This window comes from Oncorhynchus tshawytscha, linkage group LG22 (assembly GCF_018296145.1).
Source record: "Oncorhynchus tshawytscha isolate Ot180627B linkage group LG22, Otsh_v2.0, whole genome shotgun sequence".
NCBI lineage: Eukaryota > Metazoa > Chordata > Actinopteri > Salmoniformes > Salmonidae > Oncorhynchus > Oncorhynchus tshawytscha.
The window spans coordinates 10,301,183-10,325,779 of NC_056450.1; the positions used below are offsets into that span (position 1 = coordinate 10,301,183).

Consider the following 24,597-nt stretch of genomic DNA (forward strand, 5'->3'; position numbering starts at 1 on the left):
AGGATTAAGTGTTGACCGTGCTTTGTCCTCACCTTGGCTTGTGCTTGACTCTGTGACTGTGACTCCACCTGTTTGTCAGAGACATTGTGCAGCAGCTGTGTATTGTACACTGGGAGGGGTCCTGGCTGCACCTGTAACAGTAAATTCAATGCAATTAGGATATCATGTACACCACTTTAAGCAAAAAATAGTTATAGGGCTCTATACAATAGGCTACATCACTACACAGCAGATTATGACAGATTATGACGTTGCCCTGAGACATGGCTGTATACTCCTATGGCGCGCACAAAAGTGTTCTTCAGGCTGTCCAGATTAGAAAACCTATTTTTGGTTCAAGGTAGAACCCTTTCGGGTTCCATGTAAACCCTCTGTAGAAAGGGTTCACATGGAACCCAAAATGGTTGTACCTGGAACCAGAAAGGGTTCTTTAAAGGGTTCTCCTATGGGGTTAGCCTGGAGAAACCTTTAAGGTTCTAGAGAGCACCTTTTTTTCTCTAAGAGTGTTTAACATGGCTCTAGACTCAGTTGGTGTCACGGCCGTCGTTGGAAGTAGACCAAAGTGCAGCGTGGTGAGCGTACATTTCTCTTTTTATTTAAAATGTCGCCAACAAAACAAGAAACGAAAAACAACCATGAAGCTTACAGGGCTCTAGTACCACTAACAAAGATAACTACCCACACTGAAAGGAGGGAAAAAGGGGCTACCTAAGTATGATCAGAGACAACGATAGACAGCTATCCCTGATTGAGGTCCATACCTGGCCAAAACATAGAAATAAAGAAACCTAGAAAACAAAAAATAGAATGCCCACCCCACATCACACCCTGACCTAACCAAATAGAGAAATAAAACGTCTCTCTAAGGTCAGGGCGTGACAGTTGGTGTAATGTTGCCGTGTCTCAGGGCAGATTGTTACTTTATACCTGGTCGTGAGGGCTTGAATGGTTGGGTAGTTTCTGTTGGAAGAGCTCACAGAGCACTCTGTTCTGTCTCTCCAGGTCAAACACATGCATCTTCAGCTTGATGCACTCCTCTCGCAGATCCTGCGTATATGTATACACAAAAGCGTATCATTAAAACCACAACCCATGTCTTACCGGTTGTGATTCAAAATGGGCTTTCAAAAAAAATGATGGATTGTTGAGAATGACTTGTCAGTTTGCCTTTTGGTTGAGTAGAGCTTGGACCACATGGTTGGCCACCTCGTCCAGACATCTCTCATATGCCTCTCTTTGACTCTCATTTGCCAACACGAGAGCTGAATTCTCTGCCTGTTAAAAGAAGCCAATAGATTATTCACAACTGTAAATGTTTAGCATGACAATAACTTTCATAAATTTGAAAATTGAAATGAAAGCAAATGAATATGTGGTGAAACTATATTTTAAAAATGACATAATTTGAGACGCTTTATATTCAGTTCATTAAGATTGGGGTTGACTCACCTCCAGCTCTCTGAGTCGGTCCATGAGTTCTCCGCTGTTCTCCTCTTCCTCCAGGTAGTCCTCAACGTCCCCCTCGTCTGACTCCAGGTCTTCATCACACATCCTCGGTTCTGTAGCATCAGACATCGTTCTCATCTGGAACACAAGGAGGTTCATAATGTTACAATCGTCTCACTTTTACACCCAAAACATCAATGTACTATGTAATCACCAACATACAGTAAGTCATCTATACCCTTGCGTTGAGACATGGCCCTAGGACCATGCCTCAGGACAACCTGGCTTGATGACTCCTTGCTGTCCCCAGTCCACCTGGCCATGCTGCTGCACCAGTTTCAACCGTTCTGCCTGCGGCTATGGAACCCTGACCTGTTCACCGGACATGCTACCTGTCCCAGACTGGCTGTTTTCAACTCTTTAGAGACAGCAGGAGCAGTAGAGATACTCTGAATGATCGGCTATGAAAAGCCAACTGACATTTACTCCTGAGGTGCTGACCAGTTGCACCCTCGACAACCACCGTGATTACTTGGCCATGTTCTGTTATAATCTCCACCCGGCACAGCCAGAAGAGGACTGGCCACCCCTCATAGCCTGGTTCCTTTCTAGGGAGTTTTTCCTAGCCACCGTGCTTCTACACCTGCATTGCTTGCTGTTTGGGGTTTTAGGCTGGGTTTCTGTACAGCACTTTGTGATATCAGCTGATGTAAGAAGAGCTTTATAAATACATTTGATGATTTTGATTTGTAGAGATATCAAAGTATATCTGACCAAATTAGGAAAGACAAACATTGTAATTTTGAATTCCGTAAAGTGAGTGTGGAAGAGGTAAAAAAAAAATAAGATCGTTGTCTATCAACAATGACAAGCCACCGGGGTGTGACAACATGGATGGAAAATTACTGAGGATAATAGCTGATGATATTTCCACTCCTATTTGCCATATTTTCAATTTAAGCCTACTAGAAAGTGTGTGCCCCCAGGCCTGGAGGGAAGCAAAAGTCATTCCACTATCCCCTTTACTGGCTCAAATAGCCGACCAATCAGCCTGTTACCAACCCTTAGTAAACTTTTTTTAAATGGAGTTTGACCAGATACAATGCTATTTTACAGTAAACAAATTGACAACAGACTTTCAGCACACTTATAGGGAAGGACATTCAACAAACACAGCACTTACACAAATGACTGTCACGCCCTGACCTTAGAGAGCCTTTTTATGTCTCTATTTGGTTTGGTCAGGGTGTGATTTGGGTGGGCATTCTATGTTCTGTTTTCTATGTTTTTGTATTTCTATGTTTTGGCAGGGTATGGTTCTCAATCAGGGACAGCTGTCTATCGTTGTCTCTGATTGGGAATCATAGATAGGCAGCCTTTTCTCCTTTTGTCATTGTGGGAAGTTGTCTTTGTTAGGGGTACGATAGCCCTTGTAAGCTTCACGGTCATTTTTTGTCATTTCTTGTTTTTGTTGGCGACATTTTACTAAATAAAAGAAAATGTACGCTCACAACGCTGCACCTTGGTCTTCCTTTAACGACGGTCATGACAGAACTTCCCACCACAAACGGACCAAGCAGCGTGGTAAGGGAGAGCAGCGTCTTCAGGAGGACTGGACATGGGAGGACATCCTGGACGGCAAAGGATCCTGGACTTGGGAGGAGATCCTGGCATGGATCTCCAGCCTGGTGAGTCTTGTGCCTGCTCCCAGATCCAGGCCTCCTGTATGTCTCCCCAGCCTGGTGAGCCCTGTGGCAGCTCCACACACCAGGCTGCCCATACGTCTCCTCACTCCAGTGATGATCCATGGCAAGAAGCCTCCAGTGATGATCCATGGCACGAAGCCTCCAGTGATGATCCATGGCAAGAAGCCTCCAGTGATGATCCATGGCCCGAAGCCTCCAGTGATGATCCATGGCAAGAAGCCTCCAGTGATGATCCATGGCCCGAAGCCTCCAGTGATGATCCATGGCAAGAAGCCTCCAGTGATGATCCATGGCCCGAAGCCTCCAGTGATGATCCATGGCACGAAGCCTCCAGTGATGATCCATGGCACGAAGCCTCCAGCGATGATCCCCAGTCCGGAGCCTCCAGCGACGATACCCAGTCCAGAGCCTCCAGCGACGGTCTCCAGTCCGGAGCCTCCGGCGGCAGTCTCCAGTCCGGAGCCTCCGGCGGCATTCTCCAGTCTGGAGCCTCCGGCGGCATTCTCCAGTCTGGAGCCTCCGGCGAGGGTCCCCATTCCGGGGCCCGCGGCGAGGGTCCCCGAACCAGAGGCGGCACTAAAGTGGGGTGAGCTAGAGGTGGAGCGGGGTCTACGTCCCGTACCCTATAGGTTCAGGTTTTGCGGCCGGAGTCCGCACCTTTGGGGTGGGGGTGGGGGGTGTATTGTCACGCCCTGACCTTAGAGAGACTTTTTATGTCTCTATGATGATAGGCTGAGAGAAATTTATGATAAAAAGATTGTGGGGGCTGTTTTGTTAGACTTCAGTGCTGTTTTTGACATTATCGATCATAGTCTGGTAATGGAAAAACGTATGTGTTATAGCTTTACACCCCCTGCTATACTGTGGATAAAGACTTACCTGTCTAACAGAACACAGAGGGTATTCTTTAATTGAAGCCTCTCCAACATAATCCAGGTAGAATCAGGAATTCCCCATGTCAATCTTTACTAATGACTTGCCACTGGCTTTGAGTAAAGCAAGTGTGTCTATGCATGTGGATGACTCAACACTATACACGTCAGCTACTACAGCGGCTGAAATGACTGCAACACTTAACAAAGAGCTGCAGTTAGTTTCAGAGTGGGTGGCAAGGAATACATGAATCCTACATATTTCTAAAACTAAAAGCATTGTATTTAACTAAATCTTGTAATAAATCATGTGGAAATTGAGCAAGTTGAGGCGACTAAACTGCTTGGAGTTACCATGGATTGTAAACTGTCAAAACATATTGATACAACAGAAGCTAAGATGGGGAGCAGTCTGTCCATAATAAAGCACTGCTCTGCCTTCTTGACAGCACTGTCAACAAGGCAGGTCCTACAGGCCCTAGTTTTGTCGCACCTGGACTCATGTGGTCAGGTGCCACAAAAAGGAACTTAAGAAAATTGCAATTGGTTCAGAACAGGGCAGCACGGCTGGCCCTTGGATGTACACAGAGAGCTAATACTAATAATATGCATGTCAATCTCTTCTGCCTCAAAGTGGAGGAGAGATTGACTTCATCACTACTTGTATTTATGAGAGGTATTGACATGTTGAATGCTGGCGCACAGCTTGGACACCCATGCCTACCTCACAGTCCCCGAGTCCAGAACAGACTATGGGAGGCGCACAGTACTACATAGAGCCATGACTACATGGAACTCTATTCCACATCAAGTAACTGATATACAAGCAGTAAAATACGATTTAACAAATAAAAATACACCTTATGGAACAGCGGGGACGGTGAAGCAACGCAAACACAGACACATGCATACACACACACACACACACACACACACACACACACACACACACACACACACACACACGATAACATACGCACTATGCACACACGTACACATGGATTTTTTTTTGTAGATATGTGGTAGTGGTATAGGGGCCTGAAGGCAGTGTGTTGTAGATATGTGGTAGTGGTGGAGTAGGGGCCTGAAGGCAGTGTGTTGTAGATATGTGGTAGTGGTGGAGTAGGGGCCTGAAGGCAGTGTGTTGTAGATATGTGGTAGTGGTGGAGTAGGGGCCTGAAGGCAGTGTGTTGTAGATATGTGGTAGTGGTGGAGTAGGGGCCTGAAGGCACACAGTGTGTTGTAGATATGTGGTAGTGGTGGAGTAGGGGCCTGAAGGCAGTGTGTTGTAGATATGTGGTAGTGGTGGAGTAGGGGCCTGAAGGCAGTGTGTTGTAGATATGTGGTAGTAGTGGAGTAAGGGCCTGAAGGCAGTGTGTTGTAGATATGTGGTAGTGGTGGAGTAGGGGCCTGAAGGCACACAGTGTGTTGTAGATATGTGGTAGTGGTTGAGTAGGGGCCTGAAGGCAGTGTGTTGTAGATATGTGGTAGTGGTGGAGTAGGGGCCTGAAGGCAGTGTGTTGTAGATATGTGGTAGTGGTGGAGTAGGGGCCTGAAGGCAGTGTGTTGTAGATATGTGGTAGTGGTGGAGAGGGGCCTGAAGGCAGTGTGTTGTAGATATGTGGTAGTGGTGGAGTAGGGGCCTGAAGGCAGTGTGTTGTAGATATGTGGTAGTGGTGGAGTAGGGGCCTGAAGGCAGTGTGTTGTAGATATGTGGTAGTGGTGGAGTAGGGGCCTGAAGGCAGTGTGTTGTAGATATGTGGTAGTGGTGGAGTAGGGGCCTGAGGGCACAGTGTGTTGTGAAATCTGTGAATGTATTGTAACGTTTTTTAAAATGGTTTAACTGCCTTAATTGTACTGGACCCCAGGAAGAGTACAGTATCCATAATAAATACAAATACAAATATCAGGACTTTCTCTGGTGAGAACGGAACCGTAACAAATCCCTCTAGTGTTAGGTTCTTGGCGATGGAGAGATCTAACGCTACTCTGCCATGTTAAGACTGGGTGTGTTTGGTCGGATGAATGCATAACTGATGTATCAACCTGTTGGTTGGCTTTAGCTAGATTACTGAGTAATCTATAGTAATGTAGAGCATACTGAAGAGTTTTTTGTTGTTGGACAAAGCCCATAGGAGCAGAACATAATGGTGGGAGTGCTGGTGGTAGGGTTCTGTGACAGCTGTGATTGGAGGGGAAGGTCTGGAGATATATCCCTGGGTTTCTCAGGAGCATTAAACAGTGTCGGGGATAAGACTGATCTAACACCAGTACTGAAATCCTGCCAAGTCATCCCCTTCACCCCGGAGCTAAACAGACAGGTCATGTACAGTACAGTTAACCCCCTGTTCTCAAACACAAACCGACCGTGGGGATGAGCGCATTGTAAGTCTAAGAGGTGAGTGCTGCGGAGTGCAAAGTGCGCATACGTTTACGGGAAACCTCGACACCCCCAGAGGACGCATCTGAACAGGTCTAATATTACTGGCCCATCCTCGCCCTCGCCGCCAGTCTGAGAACTCAGCAGCACCATCTAAACTGACGGATTGAGCTGTATTCAACTGAGAAAAGGCCAATTGGGCCTGTAATGGAGGGCTGATCAACGTGTCTCCTATAAAGGCATAAGGAAGACGATATTAGCTGCATGTTTAACCTGCCAGAGTGTTAAGGAGGAGTTATAAATATCAGCTATTCTTCGCTTAATGCACGTTACAGCTCCAGGCAAGCTACAGTACAATATACACCTGGTTTGTTTATTCATAACAAATGAACAGGACAAAACGACAAAACTCCTCTTCCGCATAACAGCATCTGCGTGTTCTCGGGAACGTTCACAACGTCCAACTGGGCAAAAAACTTGTTGGATCAACATCGTTTCAGCGTCATTTAAATCCTGTCTAGGGATGTGATGACATTGAATCAACATGGAAAACTGATTGGATTTTTCAACAAAAAAAGTCATCAACATCAGGGCATTTGTCTAAATCCAATGACATGTTGCTAATTCTGTTTTTGAGCTCGCTGTGTGGACAACTCAACCAAACGTAAAGTAAAACTCCGCGTTGAAATGACGTCCGTGCCCAGTGGGATGGAACTCCATGTGAACTCCACGTTAACCAAAACATAAAAGTGAGACTAAATATAACATGGTAGATGATGCTGTTGCTAGGTACTGTACTCTGTGGGGCAGAACCTTGAATCGCGACCAAAACAAAGAGATAAAGGAGAATGCCTCTTTTCTGAATTTAATCCAGACAATTCCAAAGTGACACAATTTATTGATTGCAGCTTGATCAAAGCTGATTCACCCACCCTCATGCTCTCTCCCCCATCCTTAACCTCATCCTCTTCCCCCGCCCCCCCATCAGACCAATTCAACTGATATTGATTATACAACAGATCCTACATCCGATCATGGCGGATACAATGAAATTCTAGGCAGGGGTCACAGAGAACTGTAGGGGTCAACTGTAGTGTGGTGAAGGACAGCATTGTCATTGTGGGGGTGGTGCTTAGGCCACTGACTAGCTTCAGCGTGCCCAAACAGATAACCATTCACAGGGAGAGGAGATCAGTGTGTCTGCCCAGAGACTGCTGTGCCAGGCAGGGAGCAAGGGGTGGGGAGGGAGAGAGCGTGGGAGGGGGGGAGAGAGCGTGGGAGGGGGGGAGGGAGAGAGTGAGAGAGCGGGAGAAGAGAGAGGGCTCGTGAAGAGAGAGAGAGAGCGAGGGAGAGAAAAGAGAGAGAGAGATGCCCTGCTACAGAAATGTGCTGATATGAGACTGAGACCCATGGAGAAGCACTGCATGCAAAAGGAGTTTGTGTACAAGGAGGGCGGCCATATTGCTTGCTACCTTATTTTCCCATTCTAAAATTATAAACAGGGGAGACTCCCAAACAATTTATGATATACCCGGATAAAAACAAGACGTGCTTTATTACAATCTGCAGTCCGTGATAAGAAGTATGAAATATATACGGTACATACTTCCATCATCTCCTTCTTCTCTTCTGCATTGTGTGATAAAGAGAACACTGACTATAATTCAAATGTTTACTATCTACTGTAGATAAGGACTGTCTGCCCGTGAGATACATAGAACAGAGGCTTCACCCTCATCCCTTGAGTGCCTGATCATTACTAATATCCCAGATATTTCCTCTGTTGACTGACACACAGGAGGATCTAAAAAGAGGAACCTCTAAAAAAGCAAATACGATTTTTCACCACCATCAATGACATATCTAACCACAGTGACAGAGAAGCTGCCCCTGTTTCCTGTTCAAATGCCACAAAAGGACACTGACACTGTGACATGCACTAAAAAGGACATGAAGAGAAAACAGAGAGTGAAGTACAGAGATAACAAAGGACATGAAGAGAAAACAGAGAGTGAAGTACAGAGATAACAAAGGACATGAAGAGAAAACAGAGAGTGAAGTAAAGAGATAACAAAGGACGTGAGGAGAAAACAGAGAGTGAAGTACAGAGATATAACAAAGGACAGGAAGAGAAAACAGAGAGTGAAGTAAAGAGATAACAAAGGACGTGAGGAGAAAACAGAGAGTGAAGTACAGAGATAACAAAGGATATGAAGAGAAAACAGAGAGTGAAGTACAGAGATAACAAAGGACATGAAGAGAAAACAGAGAGTGAAGTACAGAGATACAAAAGGACATGAAGAGAAAACAGAGAGTGAAGTAAAGAGATAACAAAGGACAGGAAGAGAAAACAGAGAGTGAAGTAAAGAGATAACAAAGGACGTGAGGAGAAAACAGAGAGTGAAGTACAGAGATAACAAAGGACATGAAGAGAAAACAGAGAGAGAAGTACAGAGATAACAAAGGACATGAAGAGAAAACAGAGTGAAGTACAGAGATAACAAAGGATATGACGAGAAAACAGAGAGTGAAGTAAAGAGGTAACAAAGGATATGAAGAGAAAACAGAGAGTGAAGTACAGAGATAACAAAGGACATGAAGAGAAAACAGAGAGTGAAGTACAGAGATACAAAAGGACATGAAGAGAAAACAGAGAGTGAAGTAAAGAGATAACAAAGGACGTGCGGAGAAAACAGAGAGTGAAGTACAGAGATAACAAAGGACATGAAGAGAAAACAGAGAGTGAAGTACAGAGGTAACAAAGGGTATGAAGAGAAAACAGAGAGTGAAGTACAGAGATAACAAAGGACATGAAGAGAAAAAAGAGAGTGAAGTACAGAGATAAAAAAGGACAATAAGAGAAAACAGAGAGTGAAGTACAGAGATAACAAAGGATATGAAGAGAAAACAGAGAGTGAAGTACAGAGATAACAAAGGATATGAAGAGAAAACAGAGAGTGAAGTACAGAGATAACAAAGGGGAACCCTGAACACCATGAAGTACGCGTTGCTTTTGGAGCAGCACTGCTCTTTTCAATGATGCTTCCACATCCACTGCTCTTTTCAATGATGCTTCCACCCCCACTGCTCTTTTTCAATGATGCTTCCACCTCCACTGCTCTTTTTCAATGATGCTTCCACCTCCACTGCTCTTTTTCAATGATGCTTCCACCTCCACTGCTCTTTTTCAATGATGCTTCCACCTCCACTGCTCTTTTTCAATGATGCTTCCACCTCCACTGCTCTTTTTCAATGATGCTTCCATCCCCACTGCTCTTTTTCAATGATGCTTCCACCTCCACTGCTCTTTTTCAATGATGCTTCCACCTCCACTGCTCTTTTTCAATGATGCTTCCATCCCCACTGCTCTTTTTCAATTATGCTTCCACCTCCACTGCTCTTTTTCAATGATGCTTCCACCTCCACTGCTCTTTTTCAATGATGCTTCCACCCCCACTGCTCTTTTCAATGATGCTTCCACCTCCACTGCTCTTTTTCAATGATGCTTCCACCTCCACTGCTCTTTTTCAATGATGCTTCCACCCCCACTGCTCTTTTCAATGATGCTTCCACCTCCACTGCTCTTTTTCAATGATGCTTCCACCCCCACTGCTCTTTTTCAATGATGCTTCCACCCCACTGCTCTTTTTCAATGATGCTTCCACCCCCACTGCTCTTTTTCAATGATGCTTCCACCCCCACTGCTCTTTTTCAATGATGCTTCCACCCCCACTGCTCTTTTTCAATGATGCTTCCACCCCCCTGCTCTTTTTCAATGATGCTTCCACCCCCACTGCTCTTTCATCAAATAGATCCACGAAATACAGACTAAACCAGGTGAAACGGCGCACAATTTTCAGTTTAAAGGGAACAGCAAGAGAACAAAACAAGATATATCATATGTCATCACTGAGCTGGAATGCATATAACACTTTCCCCCCCTCTAAAATGAGTGTAAAATGGATATCTGCTCTAAAAAAAAGTCATCCTGAGGACATTTTAGGAGCTTTTATAAGGAGAAGAAAATGTGTAACACTATAGGCCTGCAAAACAAATGTGTCACGCGCCAGAAATAAATAGCCAAGCATGCTGTCTCCTGAAGGTATAATACCCAGAAAATATTGCTAGGAAGGTCCATATTCATAGTTGGAAACATACAGAAAGCCAAAGAACATACAACAGTAGAGTAGAATAGAGTCTTCCAGAACAGACACTCACCTGTGATGCCAGCTCTCCTTAGAGCAGAGTACTCAGTCTTACTCCTGTGCGTGTAAGCCACTTCTCTACTCTCCCCACGTCAGAGCCAAGGAGCTGGGGAAAAAAACGAAATGACACATCTTGTTATTATCATCCTCTCAACTCTTCCTCTCCCCCCTCCCTTTTCCAGTCAGAGCATTTTTCAGTCAGGGGATTTAGTGCGGTTTGCAGATATCAAGCGTTATTTTTATACAAATCAAATCAAATTTTATTGGTCACATACACATGGTTAGCAGATGTTAATGCAAGTGTAGCGAAATGCTTGTGCTTTTAGTTCCGACCGTGTAGTAGTATCTAACAAGTAATGTAACAATTTCACAACATCTACCTTATGCATACAAGTGTAAAGGAATTAATAAGAATATGTACAATAAATATATTGATGTGCGATGGCCATGTGGCATAGGCAAGATGCAGTAGATGGTATAGAACAGTATATACATATGAGATGAGTAATGTAGGGTATGTAAACATTATATAAAGTGCCATTGTTTAAAGTGACTAGTGATACATTTATTACATCCAATTTTTTATTATTAAAGTAGCTTGAGATTTGAGTCAGTATGAAGGCAGCAGTCACTCAATGTTAGTGATGGCTGTTTAACAGTCTGATGGCCTTGAGATAGAAGCTGTTTTTCAGTCTCTCGGTCCCAGCTTTGATGCACCTGTACTGACCTCGCCTTCTGGATGATAACGTGGTGAACAGGCAGTGGGTCAGGTGGTTGTTGTCCTTGATGATCTTTTTGGCCTTCCTGTGATATCAGGTGCTGTAGGTGTCCTGGAGGGCAGGTAGTTTGCCCCCGGTGATGCGTTGTGCAGACCTCACTAGCCTCTGGTGAGCCTTATGGTTGTGGGCGTAGCAGTTGCCATACCAGGCGGTGATACAGCCCGACAGGATGCTCTCGGTTGTGCATCTGTAAAAGTTTGTGAGTGTTTTCAGTGATAAGCCAAATTTCTTCAGCCTCCTGAGGTTGAAGAGGCAGTGTTGCACCTCCTTCTCCACGCTGTCTGTGTGGGTGGACCATTTCAGTTTGTCTGTGATGTGTACGCTGAGGAACTTAAAACTTTCCACCTTCTCCACTACTGTCAAGTCGATGTGGATGGGGGGTGCTCCCTCTGCTGTTTCCTGAAGTCCACAATAATCTCCTTTGTTTGTTGACGTTGAGTGTGAGGTTATTTTCCAGACACCACACTCCGAGGGCCCTCACCTCCTCCCTGTAGGCCATCTCGTCATTGTTGGTAATCAAGCCTACCACTGTAGTGTCGTCTGCAAACTTGATGATTGAGTTGGAGGCGTGCATGGCCACGCAGTCATGGGTGAACAGGGAGTACAGGAGAGGGCTGAGAACGCACCCTTGTGAGGCCCCAGTGTTGAGGATCAGCGGGGTGGAGATGTTGTTTCCTACCCTCACCACCTGGGGGCGGCCTGTCAGAAAGTCCAGGACCCAGTTGCACAGGGCGGGGTCGAGACCCAGGGTCTTGAGCTTGATGACGAGCTTGGAGGGTACTATGGTGTTAAATGCTGCGCTGTAGCTGATGAACAGCATTCTTACATAGGTATTCCTCTTGTCCAGATGGGTTAGGGCAGTGTGCAGTGTGATTGTGTTGTCTGTGGACCTATTGGGGCGGTAAGCAAACTGGAGTGGGTCTAGGGTGTCAGGTAGGGTGGAGGCAATACGATCTTTGACTAGTCTCTCAAAGCACTTCATGATGACGGAAGTGAGTGCCACGGGGCGATAGACATATATCTCAGTTACTTTCGCTTTCTTGGGAACAGGAACAATGGTGGCCCTCTTGAAGCATGTGGGAACAGCAGACTGGGATAGGGATTGATTGAATATGTCCGTAAACACACCAGCCAGCTGGTCTGCACATGCTCGGGAGACGTGGCTAGGGATGCGTCTGGGCCGGCAGCCCTGCGAGGTTTAACAAGTTTAAATGTTTTACTCACGTTGGCTGTGGTGAAGGAGAGCCAGCAGGTTTTGGTAGCAGGACGTGTCAGTGCACTGTATTGTTCTCAAAGCGAGCAAAGAAGTTGTTTAGTTTGTCTGGGAGCAATAGGTGGGTGTCCACGACGTGGCTGGTTTTCTTTTTGTAATTCGTGTTTGACTGTAGACCCTGCCAGATACGTCTCGTGTATGAGCCGTTGAATTGCGACTCTACTTAGCTTGTTTGATTGCCTTGCGGAGGGAATAGCTGCACTGTTTGTATTCGGTCATGTTTCCGGTCGCCTTGCCATGATTAAAATCAGTGGTTCGTGCTTTCAGTTTTGCGCAAATGCTGCCATCAATCCACGGCTACTGGTTGGGGAAGGTTTTAAAAGTCACCGTGGGTACAACATCACCGATGCACTTGCTAATAAACTCGCTCCCCGAATCAGCATATACATCAATGTTGGTGTCTGAGGCTATCCAGAACATATCCCAGTCCACGTGATCGAAGCGATCTTGAAGTGTGGAATCAGATTGGTCGGACCAGCGTTGAACAGACCGGAGCACGGGCGTTTCCTGTTCAAGTTTCTGTCTATAGGCTGGAAGCAATAAAATGGAGTCGTGGTCAGATTTGCTGAAAGGAGGGCGAGGGAGGGCTTTGAATGTGTCGCGGAAGTTAGAGTAGCAATGCTGCCAGCCCGGGTCACGCATTCTATATGCTGATAAAATTTAGGAAGCCTTGTTTTCAGATAAGCTTTGTTAAAATCCCCAGCTACAATAAATGCAGCCTCAGTATATGCAGTTTCCAGTTTACATAGAGTCCAACGAAGTTCTTTCAGGGCCGTCGAGGTGTCTGCTTGGGGGGGATATACACGGCTGTGATTATAATCGAAGAGAATTCTCTTGGCAGATAATGCGGTCGGCATTTGATTGTAAGGAATTCTAGGTCAGGTGAGCAAAAGGACTTGAGTTCCTGTATGTTGTTATGATCACACCACGACTCGTTAATCATAAGGCATACACCCCCGCCATTCTTCTTACTAGAGAGATGTTTGTTTCTGTTGGCGCGATGCGTGAAGAAACTGGGTGGCTGTACCGACTCTGATAACGTATCCTAAGTGAGCCATATTTCCGTGAAACAGAATGTTACAATCTCTGATGTCTCTCTGGAAGGCAACCCTTGCTCGAATATCATCTACCTTGTTGTCGAGAGACTGGACATTGGAGTAGAATACTCGGGAGCGGTGGGCGATGTGCCCGTCTACGGAGCCTGACCAGAATACTTGCTCCGTCTGCCCCTTCTGCGGCGCCATTGTTTTAGGTTGTCTACTGGGATCCGATCCATTGTCCTAGGTGGTGAACCAAACAGAGGATCCGCTTCTGGAAAGTCGTATTCCTGGTCGTAATGTTGGTAAGTTGACGTTGCTCTTGTATCCAATAGTTCTTCCTGGCTGTATGTAATAAGACTTAAGATTTCCTGGGGTAACAGTGTAACCGTCGCGCCATGTTTATGACATCAAGGCCATATTTCTCTTGCTCCATTTTGATTTCCCCAGATGGACACTCAAACATCACATCCCTGTCATCTCCAGAGAGGAGAGCAGCTTCATACTGTTTTTTTTTTGGTATTGACCAAACGCAATGAATGTGACTGTCACCATCAGAATAGGCAGCCAGTCCGAATTCTGCAACTCTCCCTCCTCATTGGCCCTAACCCTTTGATGATTGAATATCGGAAGGGTCTGGAGCTTCCACCATATTTTCTCCACTTTACAGATCTGCACACATCGAAGGGTTAGGGCTAAGGGGAAGTGGTAGGAAGCAAATTGGGACAGGCTATGGAACTGGAATGGTCTTCCTGTCCTGTCAGACAGACCAGGAATTTGAGAGGAATCTCCATGCCCTGCAGGGGACAATGTCTGCAGATGGCAGCCCGCCAAAACCACAACCCCGCCCCCTCCCTCTCATCTTCCCTTCTTTTCATCTCAAGTCATTGTAAAATGTAATGAAAGAAAGATGGATGAATAATTCAGCAGAGAGACCCAGTAGTGTTTAGAAGTCCCCTTTCATGTTCCAGTGATAACACTATGGCATGCAGGCTACAGACACCCGGTATTACAATCACTGTATTGAACCTCTATGTCGTCTAGTCGGTAATCTGGGATTTCCCATTACTGTACTCTCATTGGTAATTATGTTTGGTTTCCACAAGACTTGCCCTCATTGATAAATGGGAGCACGGTCAGATGCTCGCTGCCAAAGGTTAACTCCCAAATGGCACCCTATTCCCTAAGTAGTGCACTACTAGGCACTACATAGGGAATATGGTGTCATTTAGGATGCAGTCTTGTCCTCATACTGTAACTTGCTAAATGGGAGCATGTTCAGTCACTGCCATTGGCTTCAGATTCAGTCTAGTCTGGCCGCGCTCCTTCAGACAAGATGAGTTTAGACTGAGCTACAGCGTTAACTCTTCACTCCCAAGCAGCCCACATGGGAACCACGGCTGATCCCTTTTAGATCTCATCAACTCCAAATGGGTTTAGCAGTATTTAGCATCTGCCTTTTCCACTCTGGGTTTCAGCTGCAGATTAACTAGAGCAGAGGAGTCTGCACGCCTGTCTCTGAGTCAGGAGAACACACCTGCTCCATGTGTGAAAATCCTGATCTGTGATCTTGGCTATCTGTTGTTGAGCGACGCGAAACAAGTGTAATAGATGATTGTTGTGATTCACTTGCCATAGCCATATTGTGTTATTAGCTGCTCACCTGATCACATCCAAGAGACCAGACAAAATGGCTGATCACATCCAAGAGACCAGACAAAATGGCACTTGAGAATGGGTTTTGCCATTGGCATATAATGTTACTGGGTGCACACACCTGATCACATCCAAGAGACCGCGGAAAAAATAGCACTTCTTCATAATGATTTTCTTGAGAATGTGTTTTGCCTGTGGAGGCTGGCAACATTGATATTGATATTATGCTGTGTTGTGTGAGGTCATCTGAATGGAGCTCAGAGTTCAAAGTGGCAAGTCTGGTGTGATGCATGCCACGAGGAATAAGCCAAGCGCAGACTTATACTCTATATTCATGGAATATAGTTACAGTACAAATCAAAGACAACTCAGCAGAACCAAAAACCTTCACGCTCCTTTAATCATGTCAGGCACACACTTGGGGATTTGGCTGCTGCCGCCAAGCGGAGGCTGTCTCAGGTTATATCAAATGCCACCCTTCCCTTTTGGCAATTTGGGATGGCACAGATTGGAGTTCTCTCGGTGTGAACAAACAAGTGTGTAGGCAGGAGGGGTAAACAACATCATCGCACAGAAGACCCCTTCAGACAAATTAGGAACCACACCTCACAGGAACAACAATGCAACTATAACCATGATTTCTAAAATATGCCACTGTAGGCATACATCTAAGCATAGTGAGATGGTACATAGACTAGATTCATACTAATCGGATTCCTTTGTTACTATGGCTTCTGATGTTTAGCCAAAATAACAGTGGGCCTGATAATCCAATAACAACGTTTTGACTGAAGGTGGAGGGGAGAGATAGAGGAGAGAGGGAATAACGGATTTGGGGAAGGGAGGGACGATTCCCAAAAGAATCCAGAGGTTGGACCCATGCCATGTCTGAGAGTAATCCAACAGAATGGCGCAGGCCTCTCTGTGATATTTCAAAATCTTTGCCAGGCAACCCCGAAAACCCCACCCTCCACCATCCGTCCTCCCCACTGGAACAGAATTACAAGGCTGCCAGTCCTGATACAGCGAGACAAGGGAGATTCTGTCCTAATTGGGCACACTGAACAACAAACAAGAATTCATGAACACATGTCCCTCCTCTTCTATGATCTTCTAATACTAATATGCTTATGGAAACTGTTTACTTAGTGCTGCCCCAAAATGTAGGCTAGTACACTGATCACTATGACACAGAAAGTAAGGGACCTGGCGGTGGGCATCTGAGCTCTGCTTCCCATGTCCATCTGTCCTCTCAGACCACAGCTTATACATCATCTGTTATGGTTCTGTCACATCACCTGTCACAACCAGCCTTACAAGTCCAAATCTACGCAGACAATAGCATCAGAATACCACCCTAAAATCACCATAACAGCGCAAAATCAGTTTTAACAGTGATATATTTGTCTGATTTTCAACGTGCGTGTCCAAAAATGACCACCCAGGCTCACCTTGCTCTGTTTCCTAGCATCCGCTTAAAGCATCCGAAAGAGCCCTTCCGATTGAAGAAGGGTTTTATCCTCAAGGTGATGTCTTCCAGTTTATACTACTGATAGAAAAGGCCAGTCCTTGGGCATGTGCATTGTGCATCTCTCTCTGCTTGCCCTGTGCTGTCTGCCTGCAGTGGCTGCCATATCTCCCATTGTTCCAGGGCGAGTGGGGAGGCAGGCTTCCTGCCCCAATAGACCCTGCCTACTACAACAGCTGTGGACTAGCCCCCACCTCTCCTCTCTCCTCCTCCTAAAACTACTGCCTCTGCTGCTGCTGCTAAACATTAACCCCGCAGCTGCTGGTCAGGCCATAAAGGAGATAGAGAGAAAGAAAGGGGTTAGGTTTCAAATGAAATCCCACCACGTAACCGACAACGGTATGGAGCCGTGGACACAGAGAGGATATCCGACAGTCTGGCTGGCTGGCTAGTTGAGTAATGGAATTATCCATCCAGGGCTATTCAACTGCTTGGTATAAAGAACATGGGTTCTGCGTTAAGAGGATCTTCATACCGATTCAGACAACTAATGAGGAGAGGATAGCCTCCCCCATGACCATGCAAAAGAGGGAAAGACGTTATTGAATGAATAACCTATACATAAACAACCAATACATGAGCTAATCATTCAAATAATCTGTTTGCTTTGTAATAGCATTTTTCCTCTGTGATTTGACCAAGCACTATGCAGCTAATACTGCTTTTAAATAACACCTTTAATAAATGCCTTCTACCAGTCAGCCGAATTGTTTCATATTTTCCAGTAAATGACCCTAATTGACATGGCAGAGGCCTGACCTGAATGTGCTTGATTCCAGAGAGGACTTCCGGAACTCAAATAACAAAGCCCTGGGGTTATCTCCATGTCAGTGTTCTCAGCTTCTCTCTCTCTCTCTTGGAATCTAGATTTGACCGAAGCAGCTTGCCAATGGTGCCGCATTCCTATAAAATCATGTAAACCTCTGCCAATTTAACCATGGAATTGGATAAATATCACTGTATTGCCACATGTTGTATTGGGGGAAAAGGTGGCATTACCTATGCCTAAAGTAGCACTAGGTTGAGGTGCATCCTCCTTCCTGCTGTCAAAGAAACAGAATCACTGTAGGGCAACCATAGAGGCAGAAATCTGTCTGTCCACCTAGTGGTTGGGAGAGAGAATACACTTCCACCTCCATCCAGTGTCATATAAATTGTGAATGAATCTGGCTGGATACCATTATTACATCCCAAATGGCACCCTAGTCCCTACATGGTGCACCACTTTTGACCAGGGCCCATAGAGCTCTTGTAAAAGTAGTGCACTATATAGGGAACAGGGTGCCGTTTGGGACTTTGTCAATGCCTCTGCTCTGTCAGACCTTAATCCACACGGGCATCTAACTCTATGGGATGGATGTAGTGAACGGAACATTCACAGAAACAGTCTCCTCAAAGAGGGACAGATAAGCTGCACAGAGGCTGCCATGACCTGGATGAGAGAGAGCAGGTCACATGGTACCCTGGAACTAACAGAGGGAATGCGAACATATTTCACATAAAAGGCCTATTGTTACCCTTTTAAAGATACACTTTCACTTCTCTGAGGATCACGACTCACAAATAGAACAGTCAATATTAATCGAATGCTCAATATTGACATTATGTTATAGCGCTATTTATAGGAGTTGGTGATTGTAGGCTAGACACGTAATTGGTTGATGATAGGTAAAAACAGGTAGAGTACTGGTAGCTAAGGGGCTCACATTTCATAACATAGATACTAGTAAGCACTAATAAAAAAAACGTTATTTTTATTTTTAATGCAGCTACAGTATATCATCAGATTCAGTCACTAGTAGTGACATTCTGACATACCCGGCCACCACTGAGCACCGTTCCACCTGGACCCTTACAGATTTGCCAAGACACGGCAAGACATTTGAGTAAAACACAATGCAAACCTATGAAAGCCAAGTTCATTCCATAAGACTGGCGTCCTCTGTCAATTTCCATAAAAAAACACCAAAGCCTCCACGGTTCAACCTGCCATCCATGCGCCAAAAAAACACAAGCACCAAACGTTCACAAGCACCAAATTAATACAGCACAGCAGCCTAGCAAAATAAAGAAATGCAACTATGCATTGACAGATGGTCCATCTATCTCAACCATTCTTCTTCCTCGTCGAGCGGGTGGGTAGTTGTTGTGCAAAGCGAACCTCACTACTGTGAAAGGGGGTTGTAAATAAGACTAATGGGGTAAAACCCTATTGAGAGGTGACAGTTTAATGGCCTGTAGTGTGTACAGCTCCATGTGAGATGGAGCTAATTCACCTAGTAGAAATGTGACACTGGCTGCCTCTGCTCTGCTGGGAGATGCACACACATACACACACACACCCACACATATGCACACCCACGCACTCTCTCTATCTCTCTCTACTGGGCAATGGGAGATGGGCAGGGTGTGTCCACAGCTGGGTAGATAAAATGAGAATGGTAGCCTTTATGGTAATTTGTATGGAACTGCTCAGTTATGCCTTAGCCTGGGGCTAATTACGAAGTCAAAATCTTACTATCCATTCCAGAGACATCACCAAGAAGTACTGTCGCTTTTGCATTGCTGATTTAAACTGTGCATATTCATGGAGCGTACACAGACACTGACATTGTTTTGAATGCATAAAAGGATCAGGCCTAATCTCGGCAAACTGCAAATGGGTAGTTGACATTATGGCCAAACCAAAAGTGAAAAAATAATTTATTCTAAAATTCAAGTTTAAAAATATATAGTTGCAATAAACTGTCTAAACAATTCAAAATGTTATGTGGCCACATTCGATACATGTTTTAATCCAATTTTATTAACAATTTCATGCATTAGTTCCTTGAATTGAATTTGTCCTCTGGTGTGACATCATAATTAATGCTAATATAATGGTTTAATGAATAGACAATACAAATATTTTGTTACCTCTGTCTTTAAATCAGTAATCATATTCTGGAATTTCAGTTGAAAAAACACGTAATTTCCTTCTATAATGACGGTAACAAAGTGTCTCCCCATTACATTTTGAGTAAGATTCAGTAATTTTACTAAACCTAGATTACGTTTACATGTATAATTTAGTCATTTAGCAGATGCTCTTATCCAGAAAGACTTACATTAGTGCATTCATCTTAAGATAGCTAGGTGAGACAACATTTCACAATCGCAGCAAGTAGATTTTCCCTCAACAAAGTAGTTATCAGCAAAGTCAGTGTAAGTAGGAAAAGAAAAGTGCTTTTCCACCACTGGGGTGCCAATTTGTCCAATTGTGTATTATGATGATGTTAACCTGCCTCATGCTTAACAGTTATTTCTACATTTTGTTCAAGACAACACCTTTTTTTCCTTTCATTTATTGGCGTCACCCCATTGGACATTATGTCACACCGATGGACAATTGACAACAGGCAGTCAAATTTGACTTAAAAATAACAATACATTTCTATAAATAAATTACACCATTACTGACGTTTAGAAGTGTCTGAATCCTCATTAAAAGATTTAAAGTGTACTCATTCCAATTGAAGGGCTTCGAAAGAGTCCTGTATTGTTATTTTTCATCACTACCTCTCCGAGTCAGGAGTGGTTCATTTAGGCACCTGCTGCCTTCCTTGGATTTTGGTTGCCGTGTCTTGGGCTCCCTCCCCAAAATCAAACCCTGACTCCCTGTTACCCGTGGTCAGCATGGTAGGCACAGAAAGTACGATCGAAAAGTGTTCGTGGTGCCCGAGACTACCCTGCATGGGTTTTGAGTCTGATTGAATGCACGCATCCCCAAAGGTCAGCACTTGTTGGTTTGATTTAGCTCTAGAATTGTTGTAGTCATCCAAGTAATGTTGGAGCAATCAAAGGAAATACAACTGATTTAATTATCCATTCGCAGTTTCACTGTACCGGCCATGTGTACCAATACTTGCATGGCTTCAGTTTTGAGACAAGAATAATGCTAATGGTAAGGTCACTCAGGTAGGCCGCCAAAACATTGAGGTGTACCTGGCCTCAAGGCGACCCCAGAACCCGACCTACCCACAGCCACAGCGTGGACGACATCGGTCCCGACATAGGTCTCGTTATGTCTGGCAAAAACCAAACACCGCATTCCACACACAGTAAGAATCTCAAACCAGCGCTCAAGCATGGTGGTGGTAGTGTGATGATTTGGGGATTCTTTGCTGCCTTAGGACCTACGAATTCTGCTTCGTATCAGATCATTCTAAAGGAGAATGTCAGGCCATCCATCCATGAGCTGAAGGACAGCTGGGTCATGCAGCATTACAATGATCCAAGACACACAAGCAGGTCTACATCAGAAAGGCTGATAAGCAACACATTTTACATTTTGGAATGGTCTAGTCAAAGTCGAGACCTAAACTCGATTGAGATGCTGTGACGGGACCTGAAAGGAGCCGTTCATGCTCAAAACCCCACAAACGTTGCGGAGTTAAAGCAGTTCTGCATGAAACAGTGGGCCAAAATTCCTTCACAGAGATGTGAGACTGATCAATCCGATGTCACTAGTTTGTGTTGTCTTTATGTAAGGGAGCATGATGTTTTACTTCACACACACACCACACACATTGCTGCATGTACTCACACACACATCCACTGTTTGTTTGCTGTTGTATTTGTGCTGTTGCGAGTGTCTTCTCTCTGTGTTGTTCGTTTTGTATTACATTGTTTTTATGTTTAATACCAGCCCCTATCCCCACAGGAGGCCTTTTGCTTCTTGGCAGGCCGTCATCGTTAATAAGAATTGATTTGCCTGGTTTAAATAAAAGGTCAAATAAAATCAAATGTTCCATTTATATAATATTAGGTTTTTGTTGAAGATCTGATAATGTTCAGTGTAAAAAAATATGCAAAAATAGAGAAAATCAGAAATGGGGGCAAATACTTTTTTCACGGCACTGTACATTCCATTCTCAGCATCAACAAAACTCCCTCTGTCCTCTATCTTGTTAAGTGTGTTCAGGTGTGTTGGCCACACCCACTAGCTCCGGCGCCGACAGAGATGGCCGCCTCGCTTCGCGTTCCTAGGAAACTATGCAGTTTTTTTTTTTTTTTACGTGTTATTTCTTACATTGGTACCCCAGGTCATTTTAGGTTTCATTACATACAGTCGAGAAGAACTACTGAATATAAGATCAGCGTCAACTCACCATCAGTACGACCAAGAATATGATTTTCACAAAGCGGATCCTGTGTTCTGCCTTTCAACCAGGACAATGGAATGGATCCCAGCCGGTGACCCCAAAAACGACGCCGTAAAAGAGGGAAACGAGGCGGTCTTCTGGTCAGACTCCGGAGACGGGCACATCGTGCACCACTCCCTAGCATTCTTCTCGCCAATGTCCAGTCTCTTGACAACAAGGTTGATGAAATCCGAGCAAGGGTAGCATTCCAGAGGGACATCAGAGACTGTAACGTTCTTTGCTTCACGGAAACATGGCTCACTGGAGAGACGCTATCGGAGGCGGTGCAGCCTGCGGGTTTCTCCACGCATCGCGCCGACAGAAACAAACATCTTTCTGGTAAGAAGAGGGGCGGGGGCGTATGCCTTATGGCTAACGAGACGTGGTGTGATCACAGAAATATACAGGAAGTCAAATCCTTCTGTTCACCTGATTTAGAATTCCTCACAATCAAATGTCGACCGCATTATCTACCAAGAGAATTCTCTTCGATTATAATCACAGCCGTATATATTCCCCCAAGCAGACACATCGATGGCTCTGAACGAACTTTATTTGACTCTTTGCAAACTGGAATCTCTACATCCCGAGGCTGCATTCATTGTAGCTGGGGATTTTAACAAGGCTAATCTGAAAACAAGACTCCCTAAATTGTATCAGCATATCGATTGCGCAACTAGGGCTGAAAAAACCTTGGATCATTGTTACTCTAACTTCCGCGATGCATATAAGGCCCTGCCCCGCCCTCCTTTCGGAAAAGCTGACCACGACTCCATTTTGCTGATCCCTGCCTACAGACAGAAACTAAAACAAGAAGCTCCCACGCTGAGGTCTGTCCAACGCTGGTCCGACCAAGCTGATTCCACACTTCAAGACTGCTTCCATCACGTGGACTGGGATATGTTTCGTATTGCGTCAGATAACAACATTGACGAATACGCTGATTCGGTGTGCGAGTTCATTAGAACGTGCGTTGAAGATGTCGTTCCCATAGCAACGATTAAAACATTCCCTAACCAGAAACCGTGGATTGATGGCAGCATTCGCATGAAACTGAAAGCGCGAACCACTGCTTTTAATCAGGGCAAGGTGACTGGTAACATGACCGAATACAAACAGTGCAGCTATTCCCTCCGCAAGGCTATCAAACAAGCTAAGCGTCAGTATAGAGACAAAGTAGAATCTCAATTCAACGGCTCAGACGCAAGAGGTATGTGGCAGGGTCTACAGTCAATCACGGACTACAAGAAGAAAACCAGCCCAGTCACGGACCAGGATGTCTTGCTCCCAGGCAGACTAAATAACTTTTTGCCCGCTTTGAGGACAATACAGTGCCACTGACACGGCCTGCAACGAAAACATGCGAACTCTCCTTCACTGCAGCCGAGGTGAGTAAAACATTTAAACGTGTTAACCCTCGCAAGGCTGCAGGCCCAGACGGCATCCCCAGCCGCGCCCTCAGAGCATGCGCAGACCAGCTGGCCGGTGTGTTCACGGACATATTCAATCAATCCCTATACCAGTCTGCTGTTCCCACATGCTTCAAGAGGGCCACCATTGTTCCTGTTCCCAAGAAAGCTAAGGTAACTGAGCTAAACGACTACCGCCCGTAGCACTCACTTCCGTCATCATGAAGTGCTTTGAGAGACTAGTCAAGGACCATATCACCTCCACCCTACCTGACACCCTAGACCCACTCCAATTTGCTTACCGCCCAAATAGGTCCACAGACGATGCAATCTCAACCACACTGCACACTGCCCTAACCCATCTGGACAAGAGGAATACCTATGTGAGAATGCTGTTCATTGACTACAGCTCGGCATTCAACACCATAGTACCCTCCAAACTCGTCATCAAGCTCGAGACCCTGGGTCTCGACCCCACCCTGTGCAACTGGGTACTGGACTTCCTGACGGGCCGCCCCCAGGTGGTGAGGGTAGGCAACAACATCTCCTCCCCGCTGATCCTCAACACTGGGGCCCCACAAGGGTGCGTTCTGAGCCCTCTCCTGTACTCCCTGTTCACCCACGACTGCGTGGCCACGCACGCTCCAACTCAATCATCAAGTTAGCGGACGACACAACAGTGGTAGGCTTGATTACCAACAACGACGAGACGGCCTACAGGGAGGAGGTGAGGGCCCTCGGAGTGTGGTGTCAGGAAAATAACCTCACACTCAACGTCAACAAAACTAAGGAGATGATTGTGGACTTCAGGAAACAGCAGAGGGAACACCCCCTATCCACATCGATGGAACAGTAGTGAGAGGGTAGTAAGTTTTAAGTTCCTCGGCATACACATCACAGACAAACTGAATTGGTCCACTCACACAGACAGCATCGTGAAGAAGGCGCAGCAGCGCCTCTTCAACCTCAGGAGGCTGAAGAAATTTGGCTTGTCACCAAAAGCACTCACAAACTTCTACAGATGCACAATCGAGAGCATCATGGCGGGCTGTATCACCGCCTGGTACGGCAACTGCTCCGCCCACAACCGTAAGGCTCTCCAGAGGGTAGTGAGGTCTGCACA

At 45.4% G+C, this 24,597-nt stretch overlaps 1 protein-coding gene across 2 annotated transcripts in view; it reads right to left on the reverse strand.

The window, feature by feature from the left end:
* The window catches only part of nckap5l (NCK-associated protein 5-like), a 55,222-nt gene that overhangs the window by 22,934 nt on the left and 7,691 nt on the right, over window positions 1–24,597 (reverse strand). The window contains exons 1-6 of one of the 2 annotated variants that reach the window (XM_024384034.2): window positions 16,806–17,047; window positions 10,623–10,715; window positions 1,450–1,584; window positions 1,168–1,275; window positions 928–1,047; window positions 33–131 (exon numbers count right to left, since the gene is read on the reverse strand). In XM_024384034.2, the coding sequence (XP_024239802.1) occupies window positions 33–131; window positions 928–1,047; window positions 1,168–1,275; window positions 1,450–1,584 (462 nt within the window). In that variant the 5' untranslated portion in view covers window positions 10,623–10,715; window positions 16,806–17,047. Of the gene's footprint in view, window positions 1–32; window positions 132–927; window positions 1,048–1,167; window positions 1,276–1,449; window positions 1,585–10,622; window positions 10,716–16,805; window positions 17,048–24,597 lie in introns of those variants that run through there. The other variant, XM_024384035.2, reaches the window with a different exon arrangement.